At 35.0% G+C, this 21,671-nt stretch overlaps 1 protein-coding gene across 1 annotated transcript; it reads right to left on the reverse strand.

The window, feature by feature from the left end:
• Nucleotides 1–16,946: 16,946 nt before the first annotated feature.
• LOC107622351 (uncharacterized) lies at nt 16,947–20,978 on the reverse strand. Its single transcript, XM_088492399.1, has 7 exons — nt 20,451–20,978; nt 20,194–20,333; nt 19,650–19,954; nt 18,626–18,731; nt 18,418–18,519; nt 17,884–17,947; nt 16,947–17,286 (listed from the first exon to the last, which is right to left on the reverse strand). Exons 1-5 carry the CDS (start codon nt 20,767–20,769, stop codon nt 18,478–18,480), a joined length of 912 nt encoding a protein of 303 aa, XP_088348525.1. The 5' UTR covers nt 20,770–20,978; the 3' UTR covers nt 16,947–17,286; nt 17,884–17,947; nt 18,418–18,477.
• Between the last annotated feature and the right edge of the window lie 693 nt (nt 20,979–21,671).

Consider the following 21,671-nt stretch of genomic DNA (forward strand, 5'->3'; position numbering starts at 1 on the left):
GCCTAAGAAAAATCCTCCACCATGAACAGACAAACATTCTGATATTATCAGATTTCTTAAAACCAAAGTCCACAATCTTCCTTGTCTTTACTTACATGTTCCTCATGCATTCAAGATAGTGGAAACAGATGCATCAGATTTAGGATATGGGGGTATCCTAAAACAAAAATTGCATGATAAAAAATGTATCATTGTATTTACATCCAAACATTGGAATAGTACTCAACAAAAATATTCCACTGTCAAAAAAGAAATTTTAGCCATTGTTTTATGCATCACAAAATTTTAATCTGACTTACTCAATCAAAATTTTTAGTCCGAGTTGACTGTAAATCGGCCAAAGATATTTTACAAAATGATGTCAAAAATCTTGCATCAAAACAAGTGTTTGCCAGGTGGCAAGCTATATTAAGCGTTTTTTTATTTTGATTGAGCTCCTACAAGGGCTGCAGCTATTTGAGCTTTCTGATTCAAAAACGAAGCTGTTTCTGGATCTGAAATCTTCTGACTATGTGGATTGGTTTTGAACCATTCTCTGATCTTATCTAGATAGGCCATTGATGAATCAAATTGAGACCACCATTTTACGTAACCATGCCTTTGTAGGATTGGAAGTGATTTGCAGTGGTCTGATTTTGCATATTTGTATTGCCAGAAAAATACCCATGCCAGTGAAAATATTGAGAAAAATTTTAACATTACTTTAACACATGTTTCCTGACTGTTAAATTTTGATTGAAAAAGTTTAAACCCTTCATCTGTTGGTGAGGGTAGAATTTCTGGAATTGGCCCAAAGAAGTCCCACCATTGGTAGAACCAATTTGGAAAAATATAATTGGTTTTTCTTTTAAAATAGATTAACCATGAATGTCTGTACTAAATATTTTGAAACCAAAATACTTTAGTCCAGGCTTCCATGTAGTCCCAATAATTAAAACATATTGGGTCATAATTTTGAGAAAATTTTTGAATTTTGTTTAGATTGTTCCCAAATTATTTTGGGGACAAAATTCTGAGGATTTGGATAGTTGAAGGGGTTATAAATGCAGGATTGGTTTTGTCCTTGTAGTGTTTAATAGATACTGAGTCAGTATCTATTAAGATGAATTCGTAAAATTAGCGGATTTTGTTGGGTGCCAAAGGCCTGAATGAAATCCAGTAGGGAAAATCTTTGGGATGGCTTTGTTTGATGAGCTATCCCAGAATTTAGGCTCCATATGGATAATGTTTGAGGTTTTGTTTGTGGACATGTAATTAGTTTGGGCTTTTTGTGTTTTGGTAGTGGTTGAGGATGTTTGGGGTGTTTGGACAATAGCCTTTTCTTTTCCTAGTTGTATGACTGTTTTATGATTGGCCATTTGGGATATCAGTTGAGCTAAGTCAATTTCTTCATTTGACTCACTACAAATGTCAGCCCAAAATTTTTTGTTGAGTTTAGTGAGACCCTAGTCTTGTAAGGCCAAGATGGTTTCGATTGGGAAGGCATAGTCTGCCTTAGTTTGTTTGGCTTGGTTGTTTGTTGGTTCAATGGATTGTTAAGTGGGTTGTTGGGTAGATGACCCAGATTGTTGAGTAGGCTGTTGGGTAGATGACCCTGTTGGGGTGCTGGACCCAGATCTTCTGATTGGCCCGGGTAGGGCTAGGCGAACGCCTCTGCCTCTTGCTGAGGCTAAAGTTGCCTTTTTAGGCATCGTCTTTTTGCTTGTCTCCATGCAAATATTCACGTGTGAGAAAGTCAGAGAGAGAGTTTGAGTTGCTCTTGATGTGCTCAATATCAAAATAAAGAATGCTTAATATAGCTTGCCACCTGGAAAACACTTGTTTTGATGCAAGATTTTTGACATCATTTTGTAAAACATCTTTGGCCGATTTACAGTCAACTCGGACTAAAAATTTTTTAATGAGTAAGTCAGATTGAAATTTTGTGATGCATAAAACAATGGCTAAAATTTATTTTTTTTGACAGTGGAATATTTTTGTTGACTACTATTCCAATATTTGGATGTAAATACAATGATACATTCTTTATCATGCAATTTTTGTTTTAGGATACCCCCATATCCTAAATCTGATGCATCTGTTTCCACTATCTTGAATGCATGAGGAACAGGTAAGTAAAGACAAGGAAGATTACGGACTTTGGTTTTAAGAAATCTGATAATATCAGAATGTTTGTCTGTCCATGGTGGAGGATTTTTCTTAAGCCTATCATGGAGAGGCTTAATGAGATTGTTAAGATTTGGGATGAAATCCGAGACATAATTGAGACATCCTAGGAACCTCTGGAGCTGAGGTTTATCAAGGATATGATCTGAAAACTTTTCTGCAAACAAAATTGATCTTTCAATTGGGGTTATAGTTCCTTGGAAAATCATATGACCAAGAAAACGGATTTTTATTTGGAAGAGAACAATTTTTGACTTAGAGACAGCAAGACCATTTTTTGGATGATGTACATAAAAGTTTTAACATGCTTGAAATGTTCATGTAAAGTTTGGGAAAAGATTAAAACATCATCAATATAAACGATTGCAAAGTTTGAGTATGGGTTGAAAATATCGTTCATAATTTTTTGAAATTCAGATGGGGCATTTTTCAGACCAAAAGGCATTACATTCCATTCATATTGACCAAATAGAACTGTAAATGCTATTTTATATCGGTCTGATTCTGTAATTTGGATCTGCCAAAAACCGGATTTCATATCAAATTTTGAAAAAATATTTGCTGAGTTTAATCTATTAAGCAAATCCTTTTTGTTTGGGATATGATAACGAATCCATTGCAAAGCTTGGTTCAAAGGTTTGTAATTGATGACAAGTCTAGGAGTTCTTCGTTCTATTTCAGCTTGTTTATTAACATAAAACGCAGAACAGGACCATGGACTCTTGCTAGGACGAATCAATCCTTTATCCAAAAGATCTTTAATTTCTTTTTGACAATGCTGCAAAAGCTGCTTATTCATCTGAATAGGACGAGCTTTTGTAGGAATTTTTGATTCCTTGAAATCTTTTTCATAGGGAAGATCGACAATGTGTTCTTTCCTATTCCAGAAGGCATGAGGCAAATCAGAACAGATAGACTTTTCAATTTGATTTGAAAGATTTTTTATCTTATCTTGAATCTTTGGTTGAGAAAGCTGTGATTCAAGGGTTTTGAAAGAGATTTCTTCTTTTAAAAAGCAGATCTGTTTGGTTTTGGATTCAATTAGGTTTAGGGATCTCTACTTTGGCGAGTCTAGGAACTCAAAGAAAGTTACTTGTCCTCCCACAAAAGAGGTTAGTCCAGGAAAATCTGCCAAATAAGGAAACAAAAGGATTATGAAAGGTGTCCCCAAGACTACATTATTTTTGATATTCTTTGCTATGATAAATTCGGTGGGAACTCGGAGATTACCCTTTTCTGCAAAAATATCGGTTAGTTTGAAATTGATACTTAGCCTTTCACCCGTTATTGAGCTAAGGCGTTCAGTAGACTTTTCGAAATACTTTGTGGGGATCAAATCTTTCTTAATACAATTTGAATCTGCACCTGAGTCAAAGAGTGCAATGGTGTTGAAAACAAAATATTTAACGACAATTCAGATATGGACACAATGCTTCATAAAAGAGAATACATTTATTATTCTCAAAATTTCTTTTCCCTCGTTGTCGTTAGAGATTTTATTTTCTTGTTTCTTAGAACACTCAGTCTGGTTTAAAAGAGAATCAAGTTCTTTATCACCAGATTCTTCCTCTTGTATTAATTGCGAGAGAATGAGTTTATGATTGTCTTGATTTCTTTTGATTTCCTGGATTTCCCTTTTAAGACTGTTAACCTCAGTCTGGAGGTCCTGAATGGTTATGGGATGAATAACTTGTTTTTCTAATTTTTTGAAAATAGGTTTGACATCATATTTGTTGCTAAGGACCAAATTTTTGGGTTTTTTCTCTTTTTGTAAAGATATTTTTAATTTCAAAAGAAAATTTTTCTTTTATTCTGGATCGCCAATAGCCTCTATAGCATCAAACAAGAGATCTTGATCTTTGGATAAGACACTAATCTACTTGACATCGGAATCTGAGGATGATTCAATATCATCTACTTGGATATTGTCTTGATCTTTGGATAAGACACTAATCTGCTTGACATCGGAATCTGAGGATAATTCAATATCATCTACTTGGATATTGTTGATATCATCCGAGGATTCTCGTCCAGAGTCATCATCAGAGCTTTCAATTAAAAGATTGTTAATCTGATCTTCAATCTGAGGATCAAGGTTCAGATTATTAATCTTTCTTTTTAACCTACAATATTTGCTAACATGTCATGGTTTTTTACATGTATAGCAAATAATGGGGTTTTTATGTGGGTATTTTTGAAAATTATTTTGAAAACTTTTCTCATTTTTGGGTTTTTGGAAACCTTTTCTGTTTTTTCTAAAATTCTTCTCAGGATTAGGTTTAAAAACTTTTCGATTGGATGGTCTTTTAGATTTCCTTGGATGACAAGCAGGAAGACCAAATTGTTCACAAAAAGTTTCCAAATCAATACGATTTTGGGTTTTCTCACGAGCAAGTTGCCTTTGTATTTTATCATCTAGACAAATCTTCAAAGCAACCTTTTGGATGAAAGAAATGAGTTGACCATAACTTAACTCATCATAGGGTATTATCCCGTCTGGGGTTAAGCTACGAATTTTGTCCCTCACTTTATCTCCCAGGGATTTGGGGAGTCCAGCAAGAAATTTTTCTTTCCAAAAAGGTTGTTGACTATCTTCTTTGGTATAGACTCTAGTAAGAAAGGTGTCCTTATACCATCGAAAGTCAGACAAAGTTTTGCACCGAAGATTGGAAAGCAGCTCAGCAGATCGGTCTTTCTAAAGAGATGGATCCCCTATGAAGTGGCTTGCTATGGTAAAGATTAAGGTGTTGACGGCATCAGGGATAGGTTCCCCGTTATCTCCAATGATGGGTTCGTTTTGGTCATTGAGTTTTATGGCTGAAAAGATAGACTATTTTTGGCCATCAGAAAGGTAGTTATCCCACCATCCTTTGAGTTGGCCGGAGAAACCCGAAACAATAACATTAGCTATTGCTTCCTCTGAGGTCTCATGGGCAGCTTGATAGGTTGTACCTACCATGGTCATATGTTGAAGCATGCTCATGATGTTGTATTCTATTTTACCGTCTATATTCCATTCATAGATGTTATTGGCGTTGAAGTTGACAAAACCTAGTTCTCTTTCTTCGAGAGCTAGATCTGGGGCGGAGACATGATTATAACCATATGCAGAGGGTTTGGTTAGACCCTTCCATTTTGTTAAAGAGTTGGTCATGATTGGGCTGACTTTAAGGGATGATTTGTCCGAATCGTCACTTTGACAAGAGGAAGAATCATTGGAATCATGACCAATGGCATTAATGGCCTTGGATGAGCGGGTCTGAATACGAGATGTAGATTCACTAGAGTTTGTAGGAGTCTCAGGGACGGTATTGAAACGATTTAAAAGTTGGTCAATCTTTTGCATGACTTCTAAATCGCTAGATTGTTATTTTAAAATAGAGGTTTTAAGACTCTGTTTTGCCCTGTTACTCATTTTGAAAGGTTTCAAAAGGGGTTTCTCAATACTTTTAGAAGTAGAGGCTTCAGAAATATTTTTCAAAGAAAAAGTAGATCCTGAGGATGAAAGGTTGTCACCCAAGCATTGTAAAAATCTATTGGTATAATTTGATTGCTCAATGATATTTTTAATATCTTTTGGGGCGACAGCTTCATCTATATTTTTTGATTTAAAAGGAGAGGCCATAATAGGGTTATGTCCTTCCGTATTTGAAATAACAAAAGCTCCTTTTGGGGGAAACACAGATCTGACTAAGTTCCCATCTTTGACTTTCCAAGTTGAAATAATATTTGCTGAAAGCGAAGTTTGTTTACTTTTGAAAGGGTAATCAATATCATTTTTGATGGAATAAGCATGAACCATTCAAAGAAAGGAATATGTATTTTAACCTCATTTAGAAAATTGTAGTATTTTTCTTTGAATGATGAGATTTGAGCAGCTGTATAAGTACGTAAATACCATTCTCTGGGGAGGTCATACTCCTCAAAGTAAAGATTTTTACGTAAAGCTTCTCTATTTATAACAAATTATGTGCTACTCATGGGTACCATCATTCATAGAAGAGTATATTGGATATTGATGAGAAGATTGTATTTCAACATCATCATCACCGGTTTGGTAAACTGCTTGAGAAATGTTTGAATTATTTTGTAATCCTGAAATATGAATTTCAGAATTTATGGGTCTCAAGATTTTTGAAAACTGGGATTGGAAAGTCACTGAAAAGAAACCTTGAGAGAAGTTAGAGAGAGAAGCCCTGAGAGTTTCCTTGTAAGCTCTCCAGCTCTTCTTTTGATTGAGCTCCTGCAAGGGCTGCAGCTATTTGAGCTTTCTGATTCAGAAACGAAGCCATTTCCGGATCTGAAATCTTCTGACTATGTGGATTGGTTTTGAACCATTCTATGACATTATCTGGATAGGCCATTGATGAATCAAATTGAGACCACCATTTTACGTAACCATGCCTTTGTAGGATTGGAAGTATGCGCCTAATAATAAGCGATTAAAATAAAAAAATCTTAAAAAAATAAAAAAATAAAATGTATAAATAAAGATAAAAAATAAAAAATAAATAAATTATGAAAATTGTACCTTAAGCACGAGAGAGAGAGAAAGAGAGGAAGAGAGGGAGGGAGGGAGAGAGAGAGAAAAGAGAGCGAATGAATAAAAAATATTTGATCTTGTATAAATAGATGGTATTGAGAAAAATAAACTAATTAAATTAATTCATATATTTTGTTATCATATTTATTATTTATTAAATAATTTGATATTTACTCTAATGAAATCAAATAATTAATATAATTCACTAAATTAATTAATTGATATAATTAATTATAATTAATCAATTCATATAAATTATAATAAATGGTGATATTTGAATGTCTTATCAAATTAATTAATTGATTTAATTAATTAATTATAATTGATTTGCTTTAACGAATTAAATGAAATAAATAAGGAAATACCTCAAGAGCATGCCACATCAGTTTCATCATTAAGTGTGAAAATTCAATTTTCATATAATAGAAAAAATAAATAGAATAGATAGATAATAAAGATATTTTCTTAAATTAGTATAATTATGCATTATTCATTAAATATTAATTGTAATATTGTAATATAATTATAATAAAGATATTTTTTCAAAATAAATTTACTCACAGAAATATAAATTGGTTATTAATAACCAGTGCCATTATCATATAATTATCATATTATTATTATTATTATTATTATTATTATTATTATTATTATTATTATTATTATTATTATTATTATTATTATTATTATTATTATTATTATTATTATTTCCGATTGATAATTGATAAGTAGTTTAATAATGTATTAAATATTAATTTTATATAAATATAATAAAGATATTTTTCTAAATTAGTATAATTATAATAAAGATATTTTTATAAAATAAACTTAGAAGAGAAAATAGTGCGTGCATTCATTTTGGCGGGAAAATGGATTCATAAGAAATGGACACCTCACTTCCATTAGTTGGAGGAAAACTCAGTTTTAGCATATTAAGTAGATCATATTTACAGAAAAGAGATCCTAGGATTTGGAATCGAGAAGAGTACCAACGCTTGGAAAACGTTTCATTCTCCGTTTAACAATCTGCCGAATGATGTTTCAAAGAAGGAATTATTTCACTTATTCCATTGGACAGGATGAATCAATGACATCTATTTGGCTCGGAAGCTGAAAAATAGAATTGTGTACATGTTTGCGTTCATACGATATACGACAAAAGGGGGAGCGATGAAGGCCATAACTGAAATGCATCATACAAGAATCAGGGGAAAGATTATCTATGTAGGTGAGGCCAAGTACAGAAGGGCTATGGGAGGCAAGAACACCGGGGTACGTAAGGGAGACCTTGCAAGAACTGAGATGAGAGTAGACAACTTCAGAAGGGTGAAAGCTCTACAAGAATGGAAGAAACTAAGAAGGTAACACACGTAAAGGACACCCAAGGAAATGGTTGGACAAAGAAAGTTGAAGTGCCAGTAGCAAAAGAGAATTTTGATTGGCTGTTGAGGAGTTTAGTAGACGGAACGACAAGAGCCATTGACTTCAAATCACTACGGAGAGCCATTGTTAAGAACTTTCCTCAGGTTGTTGAGGTTAGGGAGCTTGGAGCTTACAAAGTCCTACTAGTGTTTGATTCTATGAAGAATGCGGAGGAAGCGTTTACCTTCAAAATGAATAGCTTCCTACAATTCTTTTACAGTGTCTAGAGATGGGAGGAATCCGAACGTAGTGAGACTAGAAGAGTTTGGTTAGAATGTCATGGAGTGCCTTTACATGTTTGGTCAGTGGAGATGTTTAATATGATCGGCGGCCTATGGGGAGAAGTAGTCAAGTATGACGATGTGATGAAGTCTGCTTTATCTTTCAGTGCTGGCCGAGTGTTAATCGATACATGTGTCTTTGACGTGATTAAGGAATGGATTCATATCACGATGGGCACCAGTGGATTCGATGTATTTGTGAAGGAAATAGGATGTGAAATATATAGAGATGAATGCTTTCTGGAAGATGCAAGTTTAAAATCGATATGTGAAAACGCTAGCTCACATGTCGGCGGAATGGGGTTGACGGCGGTGGTTTGGGATCCGGCGGCTAACCTAATCAGGACAGGAGCCAATGACGGTGGTGACAATAAGGGTACAATGGTCATAACAGACATTTTTTTGAATGAATGCAATCAAAATAATTTAATGGCATTGCAGAGGCAGCTGTTAACGGATCCATCCAAAATTAATGAAATTAATGAGAAGGCTTATTTTGGGGGATTTGATGATTGTTTAGAATGTAAATCTGAGAGGACTGTTATAGAGGTGTGCTTTGACAAAGGAAGTGGGGCCAAACAATTAGAGATACGAGTTCATGATGGGGATGAGACGAAAATGAATGTATAAAAGAGGGAGGCCCATAAAATGTGCAACAAAGCTAGCCATCTATTGGGCCATCTAACTAACGGGCCTGTGGAAGAATGTGGGCTTGAGGGACTGCTGGGTGAGATCCACACGCATGAACAGCGCGCTCTACAGGGTCACGTGCGGTACAGCGGATCAAGTGAGGGCCCTTGTTGCAGCGGATCAGCTCGACCTGGGCCGGGTCAGGTGCGTTCCAGCGGATCTGGGTCTGGGAAGCAGCATGTCCACTCCATCAAGGTAGCACTCTGCGAGCAAAGCAGCGCGACTACTCCTTCAGCAAACATATTAGAGAACCTGGATACGCTTGGTGCAGGTGACTCGCATCCATATACGTTGAGGAGAGCTGCGGAGCGTCGGGCAGGCAGGGAGGTGGAGAAACGAAGCAATGCTTTGGTACTGTGCAACGGTGAAGTAGCGAGCACGGTGGTACGGAATACGACAGGAGGTGTTGATGATGAACTGGAAATGGAGGGATTTATTGGTGAAGCTAGCGGCCGGGCTAAACATGAAGATTAACACATGCTGTGTCAGAAAAAGGGGAGAGCTTTGGCAGATATAGAAGGTGAAGAAGAAGGTGCGGGTCAGGACAATGAGATTTAACGGGTTACAAAGGGTACTGGATCCGAGACAGAAATTGAAAACGCAAAACCAGATGCTGATCTGAGGGTTACGCAGGAAGGGCAGTTAATAGAGAATAAGGAAACGTGGAAGTTAGCAGTGGAGTCAGGTGCGGTTTTTTATGACAATGAAGAAGATATTATAGCAATTATGCAAAGTCAAAATGAAGCTATCGCAACAAAAAGAAAGTTGGCAAAGCATAAGGAGAAAGCTAGGAGGAGCAGGCCCAAACAACATAACAAGGTGTGTAGAAATTTTTTAAAATGATTTATAGTTGCTGGAATATTAAAGGCCTAGGAGAGTATGGAAAGTTGAGTATGGTGAAAGAGTTGAAGAAGAAGTACAGATTGAATATGCTAGGTTTGATTGAAACTAAGAGGGAGGTGGTTACTAAGTTTGATGTAGCACGCTTGTGGGGTTGTGATACGGTAGGTTAGAAATTTGTGGAATCAGTTGGTGCCTCTGGCGGTTTATTTTTAATGTGGGATAATTTATTGTTTAAACAATCGAAATGCTATAAAGGGGATAGTTGGCTGTGTGTTGAAGGCTTGCTGACAAAAAATAATTTTAAATGTGCTTTCTGCTTGGTGTATGGTGCACATGTTCGGAGTGAGAAGCTGGTGATATGGGAGGAATTAAGCTACATTGTGGGTTTATGTCAGGTTCCATTTTGTTTCATGGAAGACTTTAACGAGATAATAAGGTTGGAAGAAAGGAAAGGAGCTGTTAGTTTACCGGCATCTGCGGAGGATTTTAAGGAATGGGTGCAAGATTTACAGCTAGTTGATTTACCGTTAACTGATCGGAAATTCACATGGTTTCGAGGTCGTTCTTGTAGCCGCATCAACAGGATCTTGGTCAGTTTGGAGTGGCTTGAGGAATTCCCAGATACTCGTTTGAAAGGAGGACCAAGAGGCCTATCTGATCATTGCCCATTGATATTAGAAGATTCTAGACTTTGTACGAGTCCGAGACCTTTTCGTACTTTGGATTCCTGGTTTACACATAAAGGGTTTCTGAAGTTGGTGAAGGATGAGTGGAGGAACTTGGGAGATGATATGTTCACAAACAAGCTGAAGGCTTTGACAGTACCGCTAAGGAGATGACATAAGGATAATTTTGGGGACATGGACAGCAGAATTAAGAAATTTAAGGAAGAGATTAAGAAGATTGATGATATGGTTAGTGCTGGTAGTTATGACGGAACAATGGAAGCTAGACGGAAGGCTCTGGTGACTTGTTGTGCGAAGTGGTATGTCAGAAAAGAGATTCATTGGAAGCAGATGTCCCGATCCCAACATGCTAGAGATATGGATAAAAACACTAGGTACTTCCATAACCTAGCGTCGGCGAGAAGGAGGAACAACAAAATTGATTCTCTAGTGATTAATGGAAGATTGGTACGGAATCAGGCCCGAATAAAGACTGCGATTACGGGTTTTTATAAAGAAATGTATAGGCAGGAGTATGCTTCTTTGATTGGGATCCGTGATGGGCTGGTTAAGCAGATTGATGACGAAGAGGCAGCAGTGCTAGAGGAAATGCCATCAACTGAGGAAGTACGAGAGGCAGTTTGGGATTGTGAGTCCAGTAAAGTTCCAGGTAGTGATGGTTATAATATGAACTTCATAAAGAAATGTTGGGGTGAGCTTGGTCAGGAGTTTACTGCAGCTGTGTTGGGTTTTTTTCCGAATGCGAAGCTACCAATAGATACTAATGTTACTTGGGTGGCACTAGCTCCAAAATTTGAGGGGGCCAAGGAAATCAAAGACCTAAGACCGATTAGTATGGTTGGCTATGTGTATAAGGTGATATCCAAAGTGCTGGTAAGAAGAATGCGGTTAGTGATGCCACACCTAGTAGGGGAGACTCAGACTGCGTTTGTAAAGGGCCGCAAAATACATGATGGTGCTCTCATTGCTTGTGAGACAGTCCAATAGTTGAAGCTGCGAAAGAAGCAGGCGGCAATTGTTAAACTAGATTTTCAGAAAGCCTATGACAAAGTGAGATGGAGCTTTGTGGATATAGTGCTACAGAAGATGGGCTTTGGTGTTAGATGGAGGACTTGGGTGAAGGAATGTATGACTATAGCGTCTATGTCGGTGTTGATCATGGGTCACTATCCAAGCCGTTCAAGATGGAGAGAGGGCTCAGACAAGGAGACCCTCTCTCCCCTTTCCCGTTTGTTCTTGTTGTTGACGTTCTGCACAGGATGGTGGGGGAGGCGGTAAGGAATGGACAAATTTCTCCACTGCTGGTGGGAAGGGACAATATAGAATTGTCGCATCTCCAATTTATGGATGACACAATCTTATTCTGTCCGTAGAAAACAGAGACGCTAGTGAATTATAAGAGGCTCCTACGTTGTTTTGAGCTAATGTCTGGTCTGAGTATCAATTTTGATAACTCGAGCCTGATTCCAGTCAATTTTGTTGGGATGTGCCGAGGCGGTATTACCTGTCAGATACTTAGGAATTTCTCTTGGCGCTAATCCTCGACTGATGAAGACCTGGAAACCAATCATAGACAAGGTGGAAGACAAGCTGAGCTTATGAAAAGCTAGATCTCTCAACAAAGCGGGTAAGTTGGTCCTAATAAAATCCATTCTCAATAACCTGTCGGTCTACTACTTGAGCTTGTATAAGATGCCAAGAGCGGTTGCAGAAAAGATAATTGGACTACAGAGAAGGTTCTTGTGGAGTAAAGAAGATGAGAATAATGGTATACCACTGGTAAAATGGGAGGTAGTTCAAGCTCCGAAAAAGCTAGGTGGCTTGGGGGTGTGTGATGCTTTAATTAGAAATGCGTCGCTTCTGTTCAAGTGGTGGTGGCGTTTCTCAAAGGAGGACTGCCCGCGGTGGAAGAAGGTTGTATGCTCTTGTAATCAGTTGGACCCAACTGTAATGTTGTCAAACCAACCTTTGCCATCAAGAGGGGGCCCTTGGAAAGACATTTGCCAGCTTAATATTAAGGAGCAACAGGTAAGAGATATGATGATCAGTGGTTTGTCTATGGAGGTGGAAAACGGCAAGAGCACTCGTTTTTGGGAGGATGCTTGATTACAAGGTGGCTCATTGAAAGATAGTTTTTTGAAACTCTTCTCTGTTTCAAATTAACAAGGATTCGTAAGAGGGGACTGTGGGTTTTAGGATGGGCTAGAGTGGGTATGAAACTTCCAGTGGAGGAGAGAACTACTCCAATGGGAGTTAGAGTTGCTCAATCAACTTCACGACCGGTTACGGGTTGTAAGATTATCGAGTGATAGAGAGGACTCAGTTGTATGGAAATTTGATAAAAAAAAAAAAGTATTTTTTCTACTGATTCTTTTGTGCAGGTGTTGCAGAAATAGACTCTCTCAGAGGATATCACAAATTACAGTTTTACTAGTTCGATTTGGAGAGGCTTGGTTCCTCCAACAGTTGAAAACTATTTGCATGGTTTGTTTTAATAGGCAGGGTCAACACGAAGGAGAGGCTCAGTAGACTTGGCATTATTAATCATAATGACAATATATGTGTATTGTGTAAAAATGCTATAGAATTTGTACATCATTTATTTTTTGCCTGTGAGTTTACGTGGCAGGTGTGGTGTGTTTGGTTGACGTATGCTGATAGAGCATGGGCCATTCCGGGGACAGTTAAAGAGTTCTTTGAGAGTTTGACTGGAGTACCAAGCGAAAAGTCGGAGCAAAAGAAATGGCTGATAGGCTTCTTTGCGGTTATTTGAAATATTTGGTTAGAACGGAATAACATAGTATTTCAAAGCTCAGAGACAAGTGTTGAAGGTGTAAAGATTATGTCATTTTTGAGTTATAAGGAATGGTGTGGAGTTGATCCGTTTGGTTGTTGATAGCAATGCCGGGGAGATGACAACGGATTATACTTTTATTTGTGTTTATGTCTTCTTTTATTGTGCTTAGATCCTTGCTGCTCCACTTTATTGTGTTGAGCTCCCTTTGTTAAAAAAAATATATCATATTTACAATGGGATTTGGATCTTCTAAATTTTGAATTTCACTTTAGAGAGTAAAGTGTGATCTCTCACTATTTATTTCATAGGTGGGACCAAGAATAAATATGAGAGAAAAATCATTCAAGGGTAGAAAATCACACTTTATCTTCTAAAGTACAAATTCAAAATTTAGAGGATCTAAATCCAACTGCATTATTTATATATAGATTTTTTGACCACCTCTATATAGTTTTTAACAAAAACAATTCATGTAAACATCTCATTTCTTAAACAAGAAATTCAATCAATTCTCATTATTCTGGAATTGTTGAGGGTTAACATCACTCATCGTGGGTGATAATTAATCATTTTAAAAGCTTGGAAAATTCTTCTTCTCCCTCATGGTACTTCAATTTCTAATTGCACTTTTCGAAAATTGCCAATATATGTGTCGTTTCAATTTCAATCATGTAACCGTGCAAATTGCATGAGAAAATGAAAGAATCATCAATCAATAAGAAGAGAAAATCATTATAGCCAATATAATTTGATGTAAGAATTACGTATGATTATTCCTACTTGATTATTATGGAATCTGATCTTTGCTTTGTGGTTTCTAAGCTATATATGGAACCCTCAAGAAAATTAGTTAAATGTCCTAGCCAATATGGAATCTCTACGCAAGCCACTAATTTATGAATTACATTCAGTTAGAGATTATATATATATCGAAAAATTTCAGATTTCAATTAAAATTTAATTTTCACAAGACAAATATCCAATCGTGTATTAACATATGAGTAAAAATAAAACCAACTTAAATTGGTCGAATAATCAGTTTATTCGTCTGCTTAAATAAATATTAGATGTTCAAATTCTGCCTTATATATACAACAATTTATTGGCCAACGACAGACTCCTCAATGGATTCAGATCTACGACGAATTAATTTTTGACCTGTCGAGATGAGGAATACCGTTGACAAAAAAAAATATCAATAAAAATAACTAATTTTTTTAATTTATTACTTAAAAGAATATTTAAAAACATAAATTTGATTCAATCATCAAATAAACTCTTTATACTATCAACCTATTAAAATTAAACTTTTCTGATTCTCATATAAAATAAATTTTGGACAGAATCAATGCCCCTAGGTCCTAGAGATTATTATTAGAATCGCAAAATGGATATTCATTCATTTGATCATCCCTATAATTCACTTCATTTCTATTTTCATTCCTTCAAGAAAGTATTTTTTGTTTTTAATTAATATATATACAAAAATAATCAGGCTAACTTAAAAAAAAAAGCATTACGACACTTTTATACATTGAAAATCCTCCTTAATCAATAAACATTCTTGATTATATCAGTATTTTTTTCGATTATTGAGTTAGACCCAAAAAAAATGAAACGTACAAAAACTAATCTTTAATTAATTAAAATCCTTTTCAGTATTGCCGTCAACGATAAATAATCAATTAAAATCAATCAAGTCAAAATCAAACACAAAAAATCCTTATCAACAATAAAGTAAGGCCTAGAAGATTATAAAAATACTCAAAAAGAGTACAACTAAATGTTCACTCTTGAGACATCAACATAGTTAGACTTTCACTTTCCAAAAGGTTCATAGACTTTCAATAATAAGTAGCAAACCAAATATTCATACCTCACCTTTCTGCAGAAATTAACACTCATAATAATTGAGGCTTTTTACATCAAGTGCATTATCTCCTCTTTAACACCTTCTAATGACAATTTCTTTTTGAAAAATTCTCCACATACAAGTGTTTTCACATACAAGTCATACAAGTCATTTATTTCTTTTTTTTTTCTTTTTCCATGCCTCCTCTTTTTCTTCTCCTTCTTCTTCTTTTTCCGTGCTTCTTCTTCTTCTTTGTTTTTGAAGTGTTTCATCTTCATCGTCGTGTTTCTCTTCGTTCTTCTTAACTGCACGTTTTTATCTTCTTCCTCCTCATCTTCTGCACCTTCTTCTTCTTCTTCTTGTTGCACATTCTTCTTCCTCTTCCTCTTCTTTTTCTTCTTTTCTTTCGTTTCTTGCATTCTCTTTCTCCTTCTTCATTTACGTGCTTTTCTCTCTGTTTTCTTTCTTTGTTATTCTCGATTTTGAAGAAGAAGAAGCAGCAGAAAATGAGGAGAAAGAGAAAGAGTTCTGAATTATGCATAAGGTGTACTTCAACGAATTTTGGGTGTATTTCTTAAATCTTTTGGGTGTATTTCTGTAACCGTTTGGGTGTATTTCTGTAATCATTTGGGTGTATTTCTGAAATTCCATTATCTTCAAAACGATTTCAAAACTTGATTTCAGAAACCATGAAAATCTAAAAAAAAACGAAGCAAGAATACCAGTGATAAACGCAGATAAAACAACGAATGAAAAGACAAAGAGAGAACGCACGAAGGAGATCAAATTTGGCAAGAAACTCGTTTTTATGGAGGAAGAAGAAGAAGAGTAGAAGAAAAATGAGAAGAAGAAGAAGAATGAAGAGTAGGAGGAGGAGAAGGAGGAGCACGCCATGGAAATCGTATATGGGTTAGCGTGCTTTTTGTTAAGTCTCAACTTGTATAATGACTTGTAAACCAAATGACTTGTACGTGTAGCACTCCTTTTTTTTTTTTTACTAACACCAAACAACACCCAGACCCGTCCTCATGTATATAAGCCACTATTCTATACACTTCTGCCGAATAGTGTACCTAATTGCAGACTCATGATTTCAAGTTGAGAGTAGTTAAACATCTCATTTTATATAACAGAAAATAACAATCCTAGTTTATATTCCTTCAATTTCATCCATGTATACTACCTTTTTTGATAAAATTAAACAAGATAAATCTATGAAAATTATCTTATTATAAAAAAATTATTTCACATCGTGAGAAATAAAAAAATAGAATAACCTTTTATATATATGCAATCCTAAAAATAACATTTAAGACAACCCTAACAAATGACATTCAATAAACAATTTTAATTAAAAAAAATTCATTGAGACGGCAGTTAATCACTTCAATATAAATATCTTGAAATTTGAACATGTCGACAAAATGTATCACAATACATATTGCAAGAAAAAAAAAACATACATCAGAATTTGGCACATTTTGTACCAAGATCGCTAGTAATATTACAATAGTATTTGATAGGATTAATTTTATCTTATTTTGGTAATTTTTATTTCACATAAAAATTGAAAATCATAAAAATAAATGTAACACTTGTTTTGAAGCTGGATATTTCACATTAATTAATGAAAATTTGAAATAAAGGTAGAATAGGAATAGGCACCTTAATTAAATTAAACTGAATTGGACAACCTTAGTTGTTGCAATAAGAAGCATACTATTTACGTGTAATTGCCACAGCACAGAGATGATATAGTATATACTACTAATTCATATATACATGCATTTATTTATTTACAATGTGTATTAACACTTCCAATATAACAATACTTCATTTTCAGCACACGCCTTAACGAACAAATGAGAAAGCAAACACCCCAAGAATCTTGCATCACTTCAAAACAAACTTCCAATCTTGGAATCAGTCTTCGTGTTGCAGAGATAAATGTTGGAAAATGCCATGTGGCATGAGATTTGAGCAGAAAGGTGCCATCATTTCTTAACCTGAAAATTTCCATGCTAAGCTAGCTTGTATATATACTTAAGAATTCTAGTTGCTAAAATAAATCCATGCATGAAATCAGGCAAAAAGATGATTGATATAGAATGGAAAATTCTTAAACAGGAACATCAAATTTATTTTCAAATGCAGACATAACTGCTTTGTCTTATGTTGATGTTTTTAATTTAGTTATGAAGATTGAGAGCGTTAGTAGTCCAATAGATATAAATTTTCATTGGATAACTTTGATTTTTCCCAAGGTTATGTTTATAAAATACATTTTATAAAATACAAAGATACCGAGTGTCACATAATTTCATATCAAGGAATGTTAGAAGAGTTGGAAACTGATATAACTAAATCAAACAAAGGTAGAATGATTGCTCTAGAGAACAATCCCAAATTTACAAGATTTAATGATATGTTTCCCAATGTTAAAGTTCTTTATAACAATTTCATAGCATGCTTTTCTATAGTGCAATCTCTTAGCTTAGCTACTTATTAAGACTGAACAACAACACCAGGGATCTTAATTAGGATTCAATCATTAAATAATATCTTTCGAAATAAGTTAATATCTAATGATTTTACAAACTTACATTGTTCTTCTCTGTGTCTGCAGGTATGCTATGATCTTGGGCACCAGATTCTTGTTCAAGTTCCCTGTAATAACACATACTCTAATTAGAGGTATAGACAATAGTAATATAGTCCTCCTAAGATTTGGCCATCAATTTAGTTCATCAATGTTTACAATAAACATCTAGTTCTCTTTCTCCAACTTATAACCGAACATGATTTTGATCGTAAATTGATGGTTATTTTATCAAAGAAGGACTAACTCAATCCGAAAGTGTAGAACTAATTTGACATCTCATATCTTTCGAGGATCAATTTGAGCTTTCTTTTTCCTTTTTCATTTCAAGACTTCTTTAAAAAACTCTTCTACATTGGTATGAAATCCAATCGAATGCAACCATATAGACAAAAACATCTGACTTCTGCTACCTCAAAAGAAACCATTTTTGTTTAGGTGGCACCACTTGATTGGATGTTAGTGTGATAACCAAAGTATTTAGAAATTAAGCATCTTTTGTTGACACTGTATAAATGGACTGTATACTATTGAGTACCTTTCATTTATGGTCATTTGTGGATGAGACAAAGATGTGCTCGATTCAGGAACATCAAACTCAAAAAACCTCTGACCCTTTTGGTTCAAGTTCAATCGTTCCCTGTTATAAATAGTTAGCATCAAGTTCTCTATTGTTCATGATGTCACTTCACTAAAGATAACTCTTAAGAAAAATTTGCTTTAACAGCACAAAGTCACAAACTCACATCCGAAGTATCTTTGATCCACCTGATAGCTTTATCCGAAAGAACGCTGATATACTTCTCCATTGCAGCATCCGGAGTCATGTTTCCCAGCTTTTGCCAAGCATTCCTTGCACAATGTAATCACTACTTTCGATTACTCATACAAAGCAGCTCTCAACCCTGTTATTATAACTAGCAATCAAGCTACGCCGTGTAACTTGTACAGCACGGCCTTTTACGTGTTCAGTTTATGTTCATTCGCCCGGCTTGAGTGCTCTAAACATGGATTTGGCTCCGCTAAATTCATGGTGTGCTCTAGAGATAAATTATACTATTTGAATCATGGATGAGAAAATCAAGAGTTTTCTGATTTAATAAGATAAAAAAAAAAAACTACATTCATAACTACTCATATAATCTAAAACTGGGGTTCAGGAGCTGCACTTTATTCTCGAACGAGCCAAATCCTGTGAAACAACTTTATTTTCTCTTGTATAATCTAGGAGTCACTTTTAGATATTCCCTTATAAATTGCCCAATTTTGGTTCACTCCCCCAGTTGATTACTTTCTTACAACAGCACTACTTAACCCTTAAAAGGCTAAAGGAGATTGTACCTAAAGAAATTTTAAGGGGGACATTCTACTAAGTTAAGCAGCTATGATTAAGCCAATAACATTTTCTAACCTCACCCACGGATTCCAACCTATAACCTTATTATGTCACTTCTTGAATCAAGTGCTAATGCGCTTATTCAAAAATAATAGTGGATGAAGGTGTCATGTAAACTTCTAAAAATTGCTTAGATCCCCATCTAAATAAAGCCAACACATTTATGAAATGATCCATTTTAGAGAAGGACAGTATACACTTTGCAAATGCAATTCTAATTAAAAGCAAAACAAAATCATCCCACATGGAGTAACCAAAAAAAGCAAGGCAATGCAAGTTAGGCAAATCTAACTAACAAACCAACCAAACACTCGTACATTCCAAACAAGCGCAATAGTTGGGGAGAAAGTATTTTATTAAATTAAAATTGATACCACTTTGCACGTGCATTGAGCTTGAGAGGCATTGGTTGAGGTTCATGACAAGGACCCTCTGTTGCAACTTTGTGAAGACCATACAACTCCATTAGCACATCCCTTCCTAAACCATTACCACCTCCACCAACCACGAATTCGGAAGCCGATATGAACTCCTTCTCCAATTCACTCCTTTCAATCCCTTCCCAACCATCATCATCATCGAACGGTTCGACCGTGATTCCCTCTGTTTTCCTCTGTTCTTCACAATCTTTGTGAAGAGTACCAATAATATAGGGCCTAAAACTGATGCAATCAAGGAGTAGTTAGGGCCTCACCTTTCTTGAACTTAGTTCTTGTAATATAACCCTCTGATGTATCTATATATATAACACTCTTGGTTACTAAAAGTGATAACAAGAATCAATTACATTTTCTCTCTACTCTTTGATTCTCTATTCTCTAATTCTCTAGTCACACATCACTGCTGCATAATCTCACAATCTTCGGAACAATCTTTCTGTTCTTCACAACACTCTGTTTCTCTCTGTTCTTCACAAACTTGCAAGCATTCTTCTTCTCTCTGCTCCTCACAATCCTCTGTTTCTATTTGCTCTTCAGAATCTTTCACAGGTTCTGTTTCTTTCTGTTCTTCAAAATCCTCCACTGGTTCTGTTTTCCTCTGTTCCATAGAATCCTCAACTGCTTCACGAGGATCAAATTCTTCACTGTCTCCATTGGTCTCAATGACCTCTCCTTCTTCTACTTCTGCCGCCTCCGCCAACGCCACGTGTTCCTCGCTCAACTCAGCAATGGTTTATAAGGCTTCAACGTCAAAATCAACAACTCTGGACTCACTTTCAATCTTAGACTCTTCTTCCCTGTTCCGAGCTGTTTCGACATTCGTCGAAATCTGAATTGGACTCAGAAACTCCACCTTTCTCTCACTATGAGGCTTGCGAACCGTTAACCGTTCCTGCTGCAGAGTCACAAGGGTTTCTTGTTGTTGTTGATGATGTGAATTGCGAGTGTTAGGATCAGAAGCCATGGCCATGGAAACAAGCTTGGCAACAAGAAGAGAGAGAAGCAGCGCTAAGGAATCAGTTACAAAAAGATCGCTTGCAGTTACAAGCTCCATAACTAACTAACTAACAAACGAACAAGTTTACGCTGAATTTTGATCGATGATAATGGAGAAGTAAGAGGTTAAGAATAGGGATTAGAATAAGAAAGTGTGATTAGAGAGAGAATGTTTGGAAGAAGAAGAAGAAGAAGAAAGGAAGAAAAGCGGTGAAGGAAGAGAGGAAAAGGATAATTTGATGAGCAGAGAAAAGCACATTCTGCGGTTTTTTTCAACTTTATGCTTTGCCTTTGTCTTCCCCCTTCTAATAATCATACATTTTTATTTATTTATTTATTTATTTTCACTTTGATGTTGTTTTCATTAATGATATTGTTTTTACTATAACTAGTGTATTAATATATTCTGGTACAATGTGTGGCGATAACGAATTCGAAATTAGTTAAAATAAGTAGCATAATACTACACACTTAAATTTTTTTAATGATTCAAGTCCAACTAAATTAAATAATAAGACTTAAAATAATATTAATTATAACTAATTTTTATTATGTTAAACTAATTTGAGATGTTGTGAAGTGCAAAAATAATTTTTTGTATTAAATTTGATGTTATTTAAAGAAATAATGATAAAAGATTTATATAAGTAGTTCAAATAGTATGAAATTTAAATATTTGTAACGTAAAATTTATTATGATTAATAGATTATTAAGACATTTGTAATATGGATGTTTATCACATTTAATAAATTATTTATAAAAATTAATAAATTAATTATTAGAATTATAAATTTATTGTATTGTTTATAATAGTAAAATAAAATAAATATAGGATATAGATTCTTATAGTTTACAAATTTGGTTAGACACTATTAATTACTAATTATTATCGTTGATAATTTTGTAGCCTAATTTACATATATTTTTATTATTTGTATATTTTTTTGTATATTTTATTT

The sequence above is a fragment of the Arachis ipaensis genome, chromosome B10, assembly GCF_059453495.1.
Source record: "Arachis ipaensis isolate K30076 ecotype BB chromosome B10, ASM5945349v1, whole genome shotgun sequence".
Lineage (NCBI taxonomy): Eukaryota > Viridiplantae > Streptophyta > Magnoliopsida > Fabales > Fabaceae > Arachis > Arachis ipaensis.

What these genes read in the sequence shown, in the direction of transcription:
- LOC107622351 (XM_088492399.1), bottom strand. Translation starts at nt 20,769, where the DNA reads ATGGAGCTTGTAACTGCAAGCGATCTTTTTGTAACTGATTCCTTAGCG. An exon ending in GAGAAGAAGAATGCTTGCAA is followed by an intron (nt 19,955 to 20,193) that starts GTTTGTGAAGAA and finishes AGGCCCTAACTA; the next exon opens with CTCCTTGATTGCATCAGTTT. An exon ending in GGATCAAAGATACTTCGGAT is followed by an intron (nt 18,520 to 18,625) that starts GTGAGTTTGTGA and finishes TATTTATAACAG; the next exon opens with GGAACGATTGAACTTGAACC.